The 17,816-nt window shown below is 38.4% G+C and overlaps 2 protein-coding genes across 2 annotated transcripts; both read left to right on the forward strand.

Moving 5' to 3' along the window:
• The first annotated feature begins 957 nt into the window (after positions 1-957).
• LOC108683297 (putative uncharacterized protein DDB_G0277057) lies at positions 958-1,305 on the forward strand. Its single transcript, XM_018172599.1, has one exon. It carries the CDS (start codon positions 958-960, stop codon positions 1,303-1,305), a length of 348 nt encoding a protein of 115 aa, XP_018028088.1.
• Positions 1,306-10,011: 8,706 nt separating this feature from the next.
• On the forward strand, positions 10,012-10,968 carry LOC108683298 (vegetative cell wall protein gp1-like). Its single transcript, XM_018172600.1, has one exon. The coding sequence runs from the start codon at positions 10,012-10,014 to the stop codon at positions 10,966-10,968; it is 957 nt and encodes a 318-aa protein (XP_018028089.1).
• The last annotated feature ends 6,848 nt before the right edge of the window (positions 10,969-17,816 follow it).

Below are 17,816 nucleotides of genomic sequence, written 5' to 3' on the forward strand. Positions count from 1 at the left end.
TAATTAATTGCTAATATACAGATTTAAGTTTACTGACGAACGTTCCACATTCATAGTTGACGAAACCCAACTCGTGTTATCATAGTTGATATCATGCATCTGAACATCTGCTTCAACATTGTTATCAACCAGAACCAAACCACAGCATCAACATTTATAATAACATGACCGATGAAACGAATGAAAAACCTTAGATAAATTTATGTACGTTTGAATATTAATTTTATTGGAAATCGCGGAGTCTAATAACATATATAATACTTCATAAAAAACGGCGTAAAATTAACGGTTCAGACGAGACGATGAGAACCGTGCGTCGACCCTACGTCGACAACACACGAATATCAACTATAACAATAATACCATGAAAATTAAAAGATGGTTAACAATACAACGATTGAAACTATAACAGTGAAGTGATGTTGATAATGATATCATAGAAAGTTTAACAATAATCCTGATCGGTTTCAGTCGCAATAACATAGAAACGATACTGGAACGATTTCAACACATTACTTAAGAAACATCAACGATTATATTGGAACGATTTCAACAATATTACTTTCGAAACATCAGCGATTATACTGGAACAATTTCAACAATTATACCCTGAAAATGTTAACGTTTGGATCAATATTTGTAATCAATCGATGTCAAAATAAGGCCATATATTGAGCTATAATTCCAATCATGGACTTCCTATAGATATAGAGATATTCAAGCCAATAAATAATACAATAGATACCAATACAATAGGATGAATTAATAATACAACTGAACAATAAACAAATTGATGCGTACGTTAGCTATAACGGTATTGTCAACAAATAATTGTTCACGGTTGAGATGCTGCCAATAAATGTCCATCACCGAATTTCATTTGAATTTAAAACACATTAAATGCACGCGAACTGCAACGACGAAGTTAAGACAACGTGAGTAACAACAGCAGCCGCCATGAATACGATATGTCGGAACATCAACGACAACAACGACAACAACAAAAGCAACGACAACGACTGCAACGACAACGACAACAACAACGACAACGACGGCAATGACGACGACGACGACGACAAAAACAACGAAAACGATAACAACGACAAACATAACGACAACGACAAAAACAACGATAACGACAACAACAGCAGAAAAAACTACAACGGCAAAGACTACAAGAGCAAAGATAACAACAGCAACGACAATGACAACAACGACAACAACAGCAACGACAAAAAAGACGTCGCCGGCACGAGATCCTCGCGCGCAGCCAACTGGAGCGCTGCACCTGCTGCTGCTGTTTGACCAGCTGCAGCAACAGGCTCTTCACCTGTCGTGTCAGCAGCAGCAGGTGCAGCAGCGGCAGGTGCTGCACCTGATGTTTAAACGGAAGAAGTAGATATTGCTGCAGCAACAAGTGCTTCAGCTGTCTTTTTTCAGCTGTAGCTTCTCTTCATTCATCAGCTGATGTTGATGCAAGATGTTGCATCAACATCTGTGTTTACTACCATTGATGCACCTGTTACTTCAACAGGTGTTGCTGCAGCTGATGTTTCAGCTGTTCTCCCAACAAAATGCTTCTACCAACCAAGCACTAGAACGAACTATGATAAATTAATAATCTATAGAAAATTTAGAGCTTTGCTCGGGGCGCCGGGTGCAGCAATACGCAGGTTGAATGGAGTCCCATTTGTAGGCCTCTTGGTCGGGTTGAGTTCGGATTGGCTTGAATTATACTTTGAATGTTAATAAAGTTTTAATTTGAATCATAGGTGGCCAGATTATAGGTGGCCATCTACAGCAAACGTCTTTTGATAAAGCACGCAGAGGTGCTTGATGATTTTCAGCTCATCGATAATTTTGTATGATGAGTACATGTTAAAAATGAGATAAAAATGCGATAATGATTAATACTTTTTCATTTGCGCTTCAATTAAAGCTATGACAGCTCGTGTTATTAAAATTAAATATTAACGCAAATGCTGTCCAATAATATCTTTTTCACACTTTTGACCATGGGAAATGTTGATTTGTGTGGATAAATATAGTAAAAGCACTGCCACACTGGCATGAACAAGAAGTATGATGTAGACCATACTTTATGATCGCCCCGCGACATCGGTTGGTCGACATCTAACGATATATTTTCACAGGCATTATATGAGCTTAATATGTTTAACCATTGATCACTAGCTACTCATGTTATTAATATTTGACAGGAAGTTGGTCTCAAGGCGGAGTCTTTGTCCGTGGAAGGTTGTAAGGCGACTCTGAAGTCAAAGATTTTAGTTAACTTTTAAGAGGCACGGCTAGAAAACTACACTGATAATTTCTAACTACTGATAACAGCGGAGAAAATCGTTATAACAACCGATTAAAAATTTAGGGCAGGGATGAAGGTTGTCCGTATTCAGCGGAGACTTGCTATTTTAAGCGAATCTAAAGCATGCTTGAGCGATAACGATCGTACGAAGTTACATTGATGTTATAGGATCAGTTGTTATTGATCGATAAATAAGCGGATACGGTGACAGTTGTTAATAGGCAGTGATTCGGTAACACAAAATTTAAATTCAAAGTTCTTAAACCGGGAGATTGACAGTAACAAGCTTCAAAAACCAATGTGAAGATTTTAATTACTGATTAATTGGTACGGTTAACAAAAATGTTTGAAATCTGAATATTAGTGAATCGTATTTTTATAATAACTTTATACAATCAGTTAAGAAGTAGCATAGTTGGTGCCACCCAAAACGTTGAAGGAAAAAGATAGTGCAGTGAACAATTAGTTAGACTAGTGTTATTCAATTATCATAATATATAAATTCAATTTTTGGGCTATTCAATTATCATAATATATAAATAATTGGCTGAAGAACCACTTGCCACTCTTGAGCCAATAAAATGATTGTCATTGCAGCGTATGTGGTCGCTGAAGGAAAATTTTCATTGCGTGCCAGCCTGTGATTGCTTGAGAGCAACAGAGGCACACGCATGAAAACACACGGCAGAATATTGCATTGCATGAGCTTATTTAGTGAAGATTGATTATAAAGTGGAATTCTAGAGGGTATACTCCACCCTGGTAGAGGGTAAGAATAATTATTCTACCTGTCGTCACGCAGATAATATCCAGAAAAAAATTTCATAATCCGGGAACCAGCGTTTATGTGCACTGGTGGTCATTGTTGAACCGCGTTGAAAATCTAATGTGCAATCTAGAATCGAGGCGCGAAAAAATGTATCCTTAACATAATTATTAGTGCCGTTATATGATTTATATTAACATATTATAAATTTCTGTCGCTAGTTTCACGCCATTTTTAGACCGATGATAACCTGGCTTCCACTTCCGTATTCCATTAATTATAATATTTTACGGGATCAGCAATAGGAAGGTTTTCATTGTGAATTTATGTCATTGAACATTTTGTTATCCATAAAAATCTATCCCCTCTTTCAGATTGGTTATTTTTCGTATTCAAAGTCAGTCTTCAACCTTGATCATGTGGAATAGGGAAATACACCGTATATTGAAGTTTTCTATATTGATGTATTTCAGCTTAACGAATCAGACGTCCGCGCAATGTTGCCGGACTGAGCCTGAAATGCGGAATAGCTTCTATTACCTATGTCATTCGGTTCATGAATACGTGTCTACTGGTGTGGTGTACTCATCGGTGTCAAAATATCAATTATCATTTGATATTTCAAAAGTAGGGCCAATACTGCTGTTCTTTATTACATGACCTTGAACTTTTACATGTGAAGTTTAACTTGTATAGAACAAATGTGAAATTTTTATTAGGTTTTAGTGAGAAGTTTGAGGCGCGAACCATTTGTATAAATCAGTTTTTTATTTCTCATGCAGAAAGAGAGACCTTGGAAGTCTAGATCTGAATCCGAAGTTTAGACCTGACGATCCGAAGTCTAAACCTGAATCCGATGTCTAGACCTGACTTCAGTTCATACTCACATTGTTGTTCTTTTCGTTGTTGAATGGAAGCTTGATGTGCAATCGTCTTCATTCTCCTGTCCCGGTTGAACTGCGAGAAGTGCGATGAACCTATACGGGTTCTAGCGGATACGGGTTATTAAAGCGGATAGTTTTGTTTAGAATCTCGAGTTACGCCCTGGGCCTATACTTTCAAAAAAAGTTAAGATATCGTAAGTTCATCCGCCAATCATTGACGGCCTTTCAAGCAAAATCCATCAATCATAGACAAGAAAATAGAGCGTAAGTACTTATATATACGTTCACTTAGCGAGTTTTGAAAATATGGCCGCTGGAGATGCTGGCCGCCGTAAAAATATGAAATGATGCATGTTAAAATATTGTAAGTATTGGTACACATATATCTGTGACAGCTATCTATGCCTGCACGAGTATTCATAAAGAGTATGTAATTGAAGGCTAGTCTCCCACGCTGCGGCTTGCTTCTCCAAGTTGACATTTACGACAGTTTTGATGGCCGGCAAGCAATCCCGTCCTGTACAAGTCACCACATCACATTCCTCGAGTCTTGACCTTTACGACGACAAAACCTGCGCGCTTGTCTCCGTTTTGTGACATTTCCCGGACCATTCACCGGACGGGCAGCGCTGGTCCGGATATGCAGATGGGCTACATTCAACCGGCCACCGGCTTCCGGTCTAATTGGAAATCACGGACATATTTGATTAGCTTCGTTGTCAAGTGGAATTGTATTCTAATTATCATTACTTGGTACTCTCAAGCTGCCAAGAAAAGGAGCTTTAAGATTCCGTTTACGTTTATTTAAGTTGTTGATCAACGGTCTATCACTGGCATTTTGGTAAAATACATTATTAATAACGCGAAAAATTCACACATGTGGTGTAATGGCATATTGACTGATAATAGCTGCGTTACAGAAGGCGATTAGAGTTGCTTTGTGTTAAATTGACAATAATCTTCACTAGTTTCAGTGCATAGGAAAGAACAATTCATATACAATTCATAGGAAAGAACCATGCATATCCAATTCATAGGAAAGAACAATTCATATACAATTCATAGGGAAGAACCATGCATATCCAATTCATAGGAAAGAACAATTCATGAACAATTCATAGGAAAGAACCATTCATATCCAATTCATAGGAAAGAACAATTCATGTACAATTATATTTCGGAAAGATGTAATAATTCCATTATTTATCTGCTTATGTTTTTATCTCGCAGGTTGTGAAGGGAAATGAAAAAACTCTGGAAGTGAAAAACACTAAATACCTGCTACGTTGTTTCCAGGAGCAACTTGATTATCAATTGTAATCCATCCTCCATAAACGAGTAATTAAATAAACTTCTGACCGTGAACTTGGTATAAATTGATAAGGATGTTTTAGTAGCATATGAAAACACTGAATACGACATCGTAAATTGCAGCACCGCAACCTCTCCCAGCAATTCAGATGCACGGTCATGATTTACGCTGCTCAACATCACTATTCTTATTGCCCAGCGCCACCATTTCTACTGCCCAGCGTCACCATTTCGCCGCCTAGCGTCTCCATTTTCGCTGCCCATCATCACCATTTACGCAACACAGCGGCACCACTTACGTCGCTCTGCGTCACTATTCTGTTTGGCGATATTTACTGCTGAGCGAGGAAGACAGAAGGCGCCTTCATAAATCTTCAGGCAGACGACGGAAGAAAGTTTACACAATTCTGTCATTAATTTTCTCCAGATAGTTTAGTTAGTTAATAATGTAGAGGAAATAGATTTATTGCTGATTTTTAAGTTGCAATGTATTGGGTTTAGGATTTTGATTTTGTCATTTGTAGTTTTCAATCACCTTAGCAGGGTGATACTGCAACATAATGATGATGGGATAAATAAATGACGAAATGACATCTAACAGCATAGTTTAATAATTCTCAATTATACATTTGAGCAATAAGAATTTAAATCACTTTACACTTCTACCATTAGACTTTTAGCAGAGCAAATACATAAATATAAATGAGGTGAAATCAGTGTAAGATGAATGCTTATGGAATTAAATAGTTAAATAAAGTTTAGGAAATAAGATTGCTTTGAGTGAAGATAAAGTAATTGATTGCCGGCAAGAGCCAGTAATAATAATACAGCTTACGTCAATGCCGTCAAATCTTATTTTGATCATGTGGAAATTTAAATGTTTAATACGATATGGAGCTTGATGGTTTGAAATAATTTATGACTGAGGCATACAAAATTAAATTAAAGTAAGCAATATGCAACTCACCAAAATGAAACTATATAGGGCACACCAAACTAAGGTATACAGCAAAGTTCAAGGTAGACATTTGACTTATGGATTGATTGTGAACGGCGTTGATGAACAGTATGACGGCGTCAATGTATATGCACTAAAAGGGTTCGTCAGTTGTAGAGCAACTCTACCCTTCAACGTACGTCTGTACGAACTCTACTCAATCACGGCCGGACTGGTTTCCAGTTCTATGCCAACAAAATTCTCTAAGAAAACTTACCCTAAACTACTCTTAATATTACTCAAACATTACGCATAAATAAATTCAGTTTAACAAGTAGAAATTCAATGAATGGTGAAAAATTTCCCCCACCATCTCTAAACATGATAATTGTGCCGCGCTTGTCGCTGTTCAACTTAATGATGGGTAGCGCCTCGTGTGGCCCGCCAGTCAATAACAGGCTTGAAAATCTCGATCGCATTGGTAATAATAGTGCATGTAAATGAATCAAGTGCATTCACGTCGCGTTGAATCGTGTTGAGTCATGTCGAAGATTGAATCGTGTTGAGTCATGTCGAAGAGAGTACAAGCACGTTGAATCACACAGGTTGCTTGGCCAGCGTTATGCAGATGGCTCGGCCAGCGTTATGCAGATGGCGCGGCCAGCGTTATGCAGATGGCGCGGCCAGCATTATGCAGATGGCGCAGCCAACGTTATGCAGATGGCTTGGTCAACGTTATGCCGATGGCGCGGCCAGCGTTATGCAGATGGCTCGGCCAACGTTATGCAGATGGCTCGGCCAGCGTAATGCAGATGGTTCGGCCAGCATTATGCAGATGCTTCATGCATAATTCAGCGCGAGGATCATCCATCGGCCACTGATTACCATTCACGGGACTTGGCATTTATGCCTCTATTGGTTATTCATCCAGAATAATTCGCGGGCTTTAATAATCCCTATGATTCAATTCCTTCCTCAATTTTCCTGCGGTCTTTCGCAGTCCAGTTTTAGATTTTCCTTTTTCCGGGTCACTATCATTGCTTGAATTGTATATTTTATATGATCGGCTTTAGAATATTTTAGTTTGCATATTGCAGTATATACAGCGAATATTTTAATTACTAGGAAGCAAATGGACTCCCGAGGAATAAATTTCTTGAAAATTTGTGGCAAAGTCAACTGCATTCTCAACGCTAATCTGATTCGAAGGCAATTTTATGACAAATTTTCGGGTATAAAAACGAATTCAAGTGAATCCTGGTGACAATTTTCATAAAAATAAAATCACGTTGAAGGCACTATTCCCCACCACATTACGCTACCTCATCACACCACATCGCCATTACTCACGCACTTCACACTTTCTCACCACACTACATCACCATTACTCGCGCACTTCACACTTCCTCACCACACCACATCACCATAGTTGAAAATATGGACCTCCAATCCTGCCAGTCAATTGTCTTCATGAATTACACGAGCGTTCCTGATTTAAACGCGCGTTTGTTTTCCCTATAACTCAAACAAGTTAGAGTGGCACAAAATGACCTCCAAAAACCTGTTTCCTAACCTGTTTCTGAACAAATTCAATCGGTGCTGTCTCATCGTAAGGAACAATTTACATTTCCTGCGTCGATTCTATCTCAGAATCTTTGTTTTGGGACCGATCTGAAGCCTATGTAATTGCTGTACTTGTGCTCTTTTCATCCTCCACGAGCAAAATTCATTCATGAAGCTCATGCATGCATGTGGTGCTGCTTATCGTGGCCAAATCCGTCGCTTGTTTCATATTCACAAGTGGATCGTAACTTCGGTGCTTGGCTGCGAGCATTTCGTGCGGTTATACAGGGCAGTTTTTGCAACTGCCTCTCCTATGGTCAGTATTAGAAGCATTCTTCCGAACAGGTGATCTAGGTAAATTATAAACTACATGAGATAAATCTAAATATTGAAGTGGTTAGAGTTCTTAATTATATTTTTTTCTTATGTATTTATTGTGCTTTATGTGAACTCGAGTTCGATATTGACATATGTCTCAAGAGTTATCTGCGGCTTGCATGTTGCAAGAGGCTGGTTGGTTGAAAACACGCCAGTTAACTATTGACGCGTGATCCGGCAAACTTGAAAATTGTTGTCTTAAGGTGGCTTTTGTTTATACTTCCGCCTGCACCGACCTGCACAAATTATCGTGCCTGCACTTGAAGTGCATCCTCATATTTTGTCACATATACCGTCTCATATTCTTTCTCATTTTGCAGCCCACTCTCTCATAGTATTAGAATGAGAAACATCATTTCAAGGTCTTGAATAAATTTGCTGTTATTTAATCGGAACGAATTCTTCGGAGCTGTGAGGAAACTCGTAAGGTTAACTGTAGTCAAAAATATAGGGCGTCTTTCTGTAGGGAACTTCCGGATAATTTCCCGATAAAGAAGTGGGTGTGTAGTGCTCCATGAAATCAAATTCGGCATCTGTGGTATGGCGAAAAACAGCCCCCAGTTCTCCAGATGTCCAAGCTTTCGAATCGCTGCTGTTCAGGGAAGCGTGTTCAGAAACTCTATTCAGCAGAACATGAGTTGTTGGACATGTTCAAAATGTCGCGCCGGCGCCCAAGTTTGTGGACATGTTGAACATGTCGCGCCAACGCCAGAGTTTGTGGACATGTTCAACATGTCGCGCCAGCGCCCGAGTTTGTGGACATGTTGAACATGTCGTGTTTTGAACACAGGAATTGCTGTGAAAGAATGAGCTGTCACACAAAAGCTGCCCCCATATAATGGATGCTCTCGCAAAAACCCGATCTGTTTTTGCTCTGCAAATCGAACATAAGGTTAAATATCTAATGGACGTTGTCTCATGATTATCTCAATTCAAATAATTATTGAACTTCAATGCTAATTAACTTAACTGTAAGTTAATCACTATGATTATTGAATTGAATATACAGACAAGAAAAATACTAAATTATTACAGAGTAGATTAAATAGAAACGGCACTGCCGGAACAAATTCCAATTGAAAATTATTCTATTGGAAACACCACAAATTTTTCAGCAAAGATTATTATTTGAAAAAATGATCAGTCAAAAAAAGTTTAGAATGAAAACTCGTTCTGTAACTCTTCAGAGCTGAAATTATTTGCCTCAGTTGGATCTTTTATAGAATTGTATGTTCGAGCGCAGCATATTTAACTTTATTTTCTCTATCATATTCCAGGCTGCTGTAGAAATGCAAACTGCGTATAACGGGTTCGTTTTTCCATGAAATTTGTTAGACGTCGCAGAGATGGCGGCGTGATAACAGCGCTGCCAGCGTCGCAAGTTATTTCTTTTTGTTTCTGGGCTGCAATGAACGACGTCGTGCGCGTCACGGCGAAACCAAATGTCTACAATACTTCAGATAATATTTAATGGGCAGCGATGTCCAACTCTCTCTATTGGGGCAAATTTTCGACGTTGTGCGTACTCTAATTTGAAAACATTCTCTGTGCTTAAGACGTATTTTAAACAACTATTAAATAAACATTCACAATGCTTCAGACGTAGTTCAAACATATACATTATAGTGAACATTTTCAGTGCTTGAGATTTATTTAACGGTTAAATAATTATATAAATCATTTTCAGCGCTTAAAATATAATTTAATGGATGAAGGTACAGAACATTTAATTTTAGAGCTTTAGATGGAGCTTAAGGGGAGCGTCTAGGGTAAAATTTTGGATTTCGGCTTTTCCGGTTTTTAGTCTCATCTTAAAGATGTGTATAAGAGACAGGNCGCTGACTCACCCATGTTACCAGCCGCTGACTCACCCATGTTACCAGCCGCTGACTCACCCATGTTACCAGCCGCTGACTCACCCATGTTACCAGCCGCTGACTCACCCATGTTACCAGCCGCTGACTCACCCATGTTACCAGCCGCTGACTCACCCATGTTACCAGCCGCTGACTCACCCATGTTACCAGCCGCTGACTCACCCATGTTACCAGCCGCTGACTCACCCATGTTACCAGCCGCTGACTCACCCATGTTACCAGCCGCTGACTCACCCATGTTACCAGCCGCTGACTCACCCATGTTACCAGCCGCTGACTCACCCATGTTACCAGCCGCTGACTCACCCATGTTACCAGCCGCTGACTCACCCATGTTACCAGCCGCTGACTCACCCATGTTACCAGCCGCTGACTCACCCATGTTACCAGCCGCTGACTCACCCATGTTACCAGCCGCTGACTCACCCATGTTACCAGCCGCTGACTCACCCATGTTACCAGCCGCTGACTCACCCATGTTACCAGCCGCTGACTCACCCATGTTACCAGCCGCTGACTCACCCATGTTACCAGCCGCTGACTCACCCATGTTACCAGCCGCTGACTCACCCATGTTACCAGCCGCTGACTCACCCATGTTACCAGCCGCTGACTCACCCATGTTACCAGCCGCTGACTCACCCATGTTACCAGCCGCTGACTCACCCATGTTACCAGCCGCTGACTCACCCATGTTACCAGCCGCTGACTCACCCATGTTACCAGCCGCTGACTCACCCATGTTACCAGCCGCTGACTCACCCATGTTACCAGCCGCTGACTCACCCATGTTACCAGCCGCTGACTCACCCATGTTACCAGCCGCTTACTCACCCATGTTACCAGCCGCTGATTCACCCCCAAAGACACCCATGTGTTCTTTGGGTCAAGACGGCGTCATTGTGGCTCTATATGTCTTGGGAACATAATTCAAGTTTATTGATTTGATATTATCAACTTTACGTGAAATAATAACGTTCTAGAAAATATAATTAAATAAGTGATGCAATAAAATTTTACGAGCAAAATTTTCAAGCATAAGTATTAAACAATACAGTCCCAAATACCCCGCAGTGTCCCGAAAATTAAGTTGCAGAGTAGTGTCTCATACCGGGCTATCTGGGATACATCAATCGATGTTAAATAATTGATTCACGGAATTTATTTTATTTTCAAGTTCTGTGAACAATTAAAAGAAAAGAAAACGACGAGTTTACTTTTGAAAAAATTATTATTCAATACAACATAGAATTCTGAAATGAATTCTTATTCGAATTTTAAGAAAAATTTGTGAGGCGATACTGCACTCACTGTGGGCACCAAATACGTGCCTACGAATAAGAGAAGAATTATTTAAAGTTAGAAAATGTTATCAGAAGATTCAGAAGCCCGTTTTCTGTGTTCAATATACCGTCTATCATCAATGTTATTTGCTTATAAAATGTTTGTCATTCGTTAGTTCATGGAACCAAAAGGATTTCTTAATACCCTCTTCAACTTGACCTTCATGAGTAACTTTATTTATTCAGGTAACTCTCGTCTTAATTTATTCTTTATTCGCCCGTAAAATTCTTATAGATCGATCTAAAACCGATAAATTCACTTCGGTTATAATTAATTTTCCCCCCCGCACGTGCATAGGCAAAAACTCATTGCGAATTTCATAAAATTAAAATTCACACACAGAGCGGTAGACATAATATTTAGTGTCGAAGGATGAAGTCGAAATAATATTGGGATGGAGGTCTTATTATTATCAAAGAATACAGGGCAGGCGGTGTTTGCTTGGTATTCAGTAGAAGATTCAGATTTGGGACAATATTAGGAATGTTATATTTGTTTAGTAACAATTAACTCGAAAATTTACATAATATTCTTGAACTGTTGTCCAGTGTCAAGATCATATATAGAAGAAAAATCGTCATAAGTAAAAAATTGAATACTTTGTTCCACATTACTAAGAGAATTTCTATTTGAAAGGAGTCTCCAGATACCTAACCTCAAGTCAAGATGTCGGCCTGACCTATAACCTGCGGCCACTCATGCCACGTGGCCGAATAAGGGCAAGCGTATAAAGCACCAAAAAGGTTTTCTGCACGCGTGTCGGAATGCAGGCACTGAGATTCCGTCACGTGGCCATCCTATGCCAAGACTGCGAGCAATGGCACGGCCAGGATAGATGCCGAGGCGTACGAGGCATAGGCTTTATAAGGCGCAGGTCAAAATACCAGAAAGTCTTGGCAAGGCCGTCATGCCCGGTATGGTCGTGCAGCTGGTGATGAGCCGCTGCCACAGCCCGATTTGGATGCGCGTAAAAGCCAGGGCATAAGGTTGAACTCTCGGCCAAATTTGTTGGTCGCGCTTTCAACTTGGATTGCAATGCAGCGTCGAAGGCTTAGAATAGCAGGTGGGCATCGAATAAAAATAACGAAAAAAATAGCGTACTCGTCCATTTTTTTCTCGGCAACAAGCAACTATTTGGCATACACTGAGACGAAGATCTGACGGCCGTATACGCGCGTCTGCGTACAGGTGAGTTTGATGCACATACAATCTACATTCAAAGAGCGTAAATTTCATAGACGAAGACAAAGTACAGGAATATTGTAATGCAAATGAACATTAAAATCACTTGCTTGCTTGAATCGCAAGCAAACCAGAAATATAAAAGCAAAGACAATACCACAAAAATTCACCATATCTTTATAAGAGAAAACGTTTCGGAGTCCAGCTCGATCCATCGGCAGTTCATAACACAAAATTCTGTTCAGAAGAAGTTCAGTCCTAGAAACACAAGTACAATCAATTAGTAAAGTAAAATGCACTGTCAGGTTTCAAAACGGAAAATAAAGTTGCTCCCAAGTGTGACAATAGGAAAGTGGTTTACTGTTCTTTTCCCTACTTTGGCCCCGCATCTGAGACTATGTCAAAGTAATTAAAAGTCTCATTTGCTAAATATCTTCCGGATGTAAATCTTCATGTGTTGCTAGTTAACAATTTTAGAATCGGCTCGTTTTTCAGGTTTAAGGATACCCTTCCTGCTCTTATGCGATCGTCACTAGTTTACAGATTAGTTGAGCGCAGTGCGCATCAGCGTACTTCGGTATGACGCACGCAATTTCTATACTAGGCTGGCTGAGCATAAGGGCAGGAGTTATAGAACGGGGAACCTACTTGCACATCCACCGCATTCTGCTGTACGTGTTCATGCCAAGCAGTGCAACACCTCTGTATCTGATAGTGATCTTAAAATTCTAGCTTCCACATCCGGTGTTACTGATTTACGATTTTTACAATCCCTGTATATATTCAAACAGAAGCCTAGACTGAATGTCGCTTTTAGTTCCTTTCCTCTTGAAATAGTAAATATATAGGCCGTTTGTTAGCGTTAATTTCATGTCTTATTTAGTTATTTTCCGTTTTGAAACCTGACAGTGCATTTTACTTTACTAATTGATTGTACTTGTGTGTATCATTTAATCCTCATTCGTAACCTAAGTTGTAGTTACTTGTGGAGCGCCCCGAAAATGGCGACATGCGTTATTACTTTATAATTTACACATATGAAATTAAGAATTACATTTACACAGATGAAATTTTAAAATATTTATTGATATAAGAACTTTTATCTGGTAACATTCAATTTTTCAATCCTCACCTGGATACAAAATGGTGCATACAGATCACCAGAAAAGTATAAGATCGAAACATTAAGCAATGAGCATGTAATTTGTAAATAGAAAAAGAAGAATTAATGAAGAAAACTCACATAGTGATATGAGTTTTCTTCATTGCTTATTTTAGCGACAATTTTTTGCGCGCGGCAGTTGCAGGACACTACAAAACAATCGCACGAGGAGGGTGAACCAAATTACATTGCGGTCCTTCTTACCTTATTTTGTATTTTCAGATGCATGTGATACCAGGAATTAGCGTATAACACATGTAATTTAAATTTATTTATGTCAATAAATAAATTATGTATATCAATTTCATGTGTATATCAATTTCATGTGCGGACTTTGACATGGCAAACAATTGTTAAGGCAAACGAACTTTGTCAACTGGTCATGGACGAGAGATTAATAATCGAAATGGATGAGCTAGAATATTATTATTACTATTATTAATATTATTATTATTACTATTGATTTCTACTCAATTTATGTCGGAAAAAATATATCCGAGACGTTGATTTTTCCTCGATTGTCAGCAAAAAGACAAATGGAGAACAAATAGGGGTTTATAATTTATTTGTGCGTTGTTCATATTTAATAGTTGAATATTCGCTATATTGTTGAGATAATCTATTTCTGACAAGTTCTGCGTTCGGTATGACGTACTTGTGATGGATTGATTTTCTTTTGCGTGATTTAAATGCTAAATTTCATTCCGTCTCTGAGGTGAGATTCTAAACCATTAGCTAGATATTGTAAGACTAAACATTTAATTTTTAGCTGAATTTAGCAATGCAAAACTCAGAAAATTAATCATTCGCGCGGCATTCAGAATGTTTGCGGTAAACACTCAGTCCTCGACAACGCAGCATCGCATTAGCGCGAGTTCAGGTCGTCCTCGCGCATCCGAATTAAGCTGATCGAGCCTCGCACGACGGTTACTGGACTTCATAAGATAGTTGCTGGACTTCATAAGATAGTTGCTGGACTTCATAAGATAGTTACACGACAGTTGCTGTCGTACAACTTGTCTGGGCATGGTTCACTTCTGGGCCTCACTGGTCCTCACTTTTCATGGTCCACTTCTGGGCCTTACTGGTCCTCANGACTGAGTCCTTAATAATAAACGTGCTAATTTACAAAATGCATGACAGTTGTTGGACTTCATAAGATAGTTGCACTGCGAGGGTGAATTTCGTCAAGGCAAATGAAATTGAAACGGAGTTTACGACAGATAATTTCGTTGAAAAAAAGTATAATCTACGTTATTTCAACGTCATATACCTGGTTTGTTGGCGTTGCAGCAGTTATGAAAAAATTTTATTTGAAAATTATTTATTCTGTCACTAGATTCATGCATTGTCTCCAACTTTATGCAAGTGTGCAAAATTTCAAATCTATTGGACACGGCGTCGTGTGTTAAATATCAATGTCTTTCTATTCTTATCAACGTATTTAACACTTTAAAATATCAATCAATAAAGTGTGTTAAATATCAATTATAAGATTTGTAGCAGACAGACAGACAGACAGACAGACAAACAAACAAGAAGTGAAGTTAAAGAGAGGTGTTGTAAAATGGGGAGGTGAAATGGCATTGCAGTTATCAATCTTGGAGAGGCTTTTCGACATTGTAGTTTCTATCATGAACATTAGGAAATAAGTCTTAGGGGGAGTGAACATGCAAGATTTCTGCCGAATTCCTGGACATTGCCGTGCATACAGACGGAATAAAAGATCATATGTAGAATTTTCGGACAGTAGGTGAGCTAGAGATTCTCACAAAAAGGCAAAATCGCATTTATCAAAGATTCTAAGTTTGTCGGAAGGAAATTTTAAACTGTACAATAATCATATATAATCACAGTGAAAGTGGAATAAATGATGGAAAAATCTTGTAGACCCAGAGCAAAAAAAAATAGATTAAATAGATTTAAAGGCTTACTGAGATTTTAAATCTCAAGCTGATTTTGAAGCACATGCATTGCGATCATGAAGCACATGGTGATTCTGAATTTTTAGATGATTATGCTGTGCTCAATAGAAAGTTTGAAATAATATTCGATATGCGCCTGCAGTGAAATATCTATTTTAAAACTGTGAGGAAAAAGGTTTTATGCTTAATTTCGGTTAATTGCTTAGAGGAGCACTAAAACAGAAGAAAAATTAATATTAAACTAAAAAATTTAGTGACATTTTTGAGATCTGTAGGTCCACGCGGATTCATACACGGTTCCAAAACAATAAATCAGTCTTTGTAGCGGAGTTTACTTTCATTTATTACGTTTTTAATTTCGTCTATTTATTGATATTTTTATTAATTTACCAGTTTTATGATCTGTACATCTTAATATTGCGACAATTAAATTCCTCTGCTATCCGTTAGACACCAGACGATAAACAAACTTAGAGTTAATGACCGAAACTTGCAAAAATTTAAACATTTTTTAAGGAATTTTTCGCAGACAGCTCATTTATTAAATCAAAATATCAAGCGCGGGCACGAGTAATGTGAATATACGAAGTGAAGATTTACAAATAAATTGGCCAATAAAGGACAAGATTACTAATTACCTAAATAAATGTTGAACAGCATTCTTCCACCGAATTAATTTACGAATATGAAAATGCATTATATTAAACACTTTTTTCGCAAGTCTGAACACCCATTCGTTGAATGATTTATTAATATATATTCCGTATATTTTAAACTCTGCGGATCTCCCTCTTAGATTTTAGCCGACACGCGACCAGGAGCAAATAATATAACTAAGTACTCACTAGCGCATTTTCTCGTCGACAAAAACGCGAAGTCACGGATGGACAGACGGACAGACGGACAGACGGACGGACGGACGGACGGACGGACATGGCGAGCACAACAGCGAGCACATTTTTTCCATAAATGACAAAATGCGCTAAAAATGGCAAGACTTCATTAGGCCTTCGAACAAGCGTGGCTGCCACAATGAAATAATTTTAAAAATAAATTTGTAGGATGTTCCTGTTATTAAAACAAATTTTGGTTCCAAATAATGAATGACATTTTTTCACGGAATTGAGTCGTTTGAAACAAGGTATTCCAGAGCTTTATCCTGCATCAAGATGTTTCTAAAATCATCATTAGAAGCATATCACTCATTCATGCTACAGGGGAATCATGAAAAACTGGGTTAGAATAAAATATGAAGCTCTCAGTACAAGTTTCTACTGTATAGCTATAGCTCAGGTCTAGTATCGTATATGAGCTCTTCAAACCGAAAAAAGCCTAATATCAATTGAAAAGCCTTGCAGTATCTGTGCTAAATAGTGGTACTTTCTCTGGAGACATTTACTGTCTTAATTCTGACGTTTTACATGTTGAGATTGTTTCACCATTCTAACGTTCTTGTGAACGTTGCCAGCGTTGATGAACAATTATCCTGATTTTGAACTGGTCTCACCTCGGCGCTCGGTGACATGACAGAAAAATTATCCCAAAACCTATCACTAATAAGAGGAGCTTCACAAAATCTGCATAAATATTGAAGACTGATAAATATTAACTTTATTATTGTGCACACAATCTGATCAATTCCTTCTTCAAATTCCTTCTTTTTATGTGCTGTTTAAGTTTCATTTGGATCATTCTCAAGTTAATTGACTCTAATATAGAATGATTTTGAGCGGTAGGCTTATTGATGAAATGAGAGATCCGGCGAATGTAATTATTTCGATATGAAAAACTATGGAATATGTTAGAAAAATTATTTCAGAAGAGGAAAATTCCTTAAAGCGATTACATTTTACGTGAATGATTGCTTTAGGGTCTCTAGTAAAGCTTCAAGTTCAAGTAGTAATTAACATTGTCAGTAGGAAAGCATTAACAAAACCGAGGCTCAATTTCAGAATTGCCCTAGGGAACGTAAACCTAAACGTTAAATTTCAAACCTCGTAGGTTGATACTTCAAAAAATGCACCGTTACACTTAATCGCAGTCTTGTTAACGCTGACGAGCATTAATGAATGTATAGAAAAAATAGCTTATTCGAGGTCGTCAAAAATTATTCGGGAATTATCTCTATTTAAAAAACATGCTTGAAACTGTATGACGTTATTTG

Source organism: Hyalella azteca, unplaced genomic scaffold (genome assembly GCF_000764305.2).
Source record: "Hyalella azteca isolate HAZT.00-mixed unplaced genomic scaffold, Hazt_2.0.2 contig10642, whole genome shotgun sequence".
NCBI lineage: Eukaryota > Metazoa > Arthropoda > Malacostraca > Amphipoda > Hyalellidae > Hyalella > Hyalella azteca.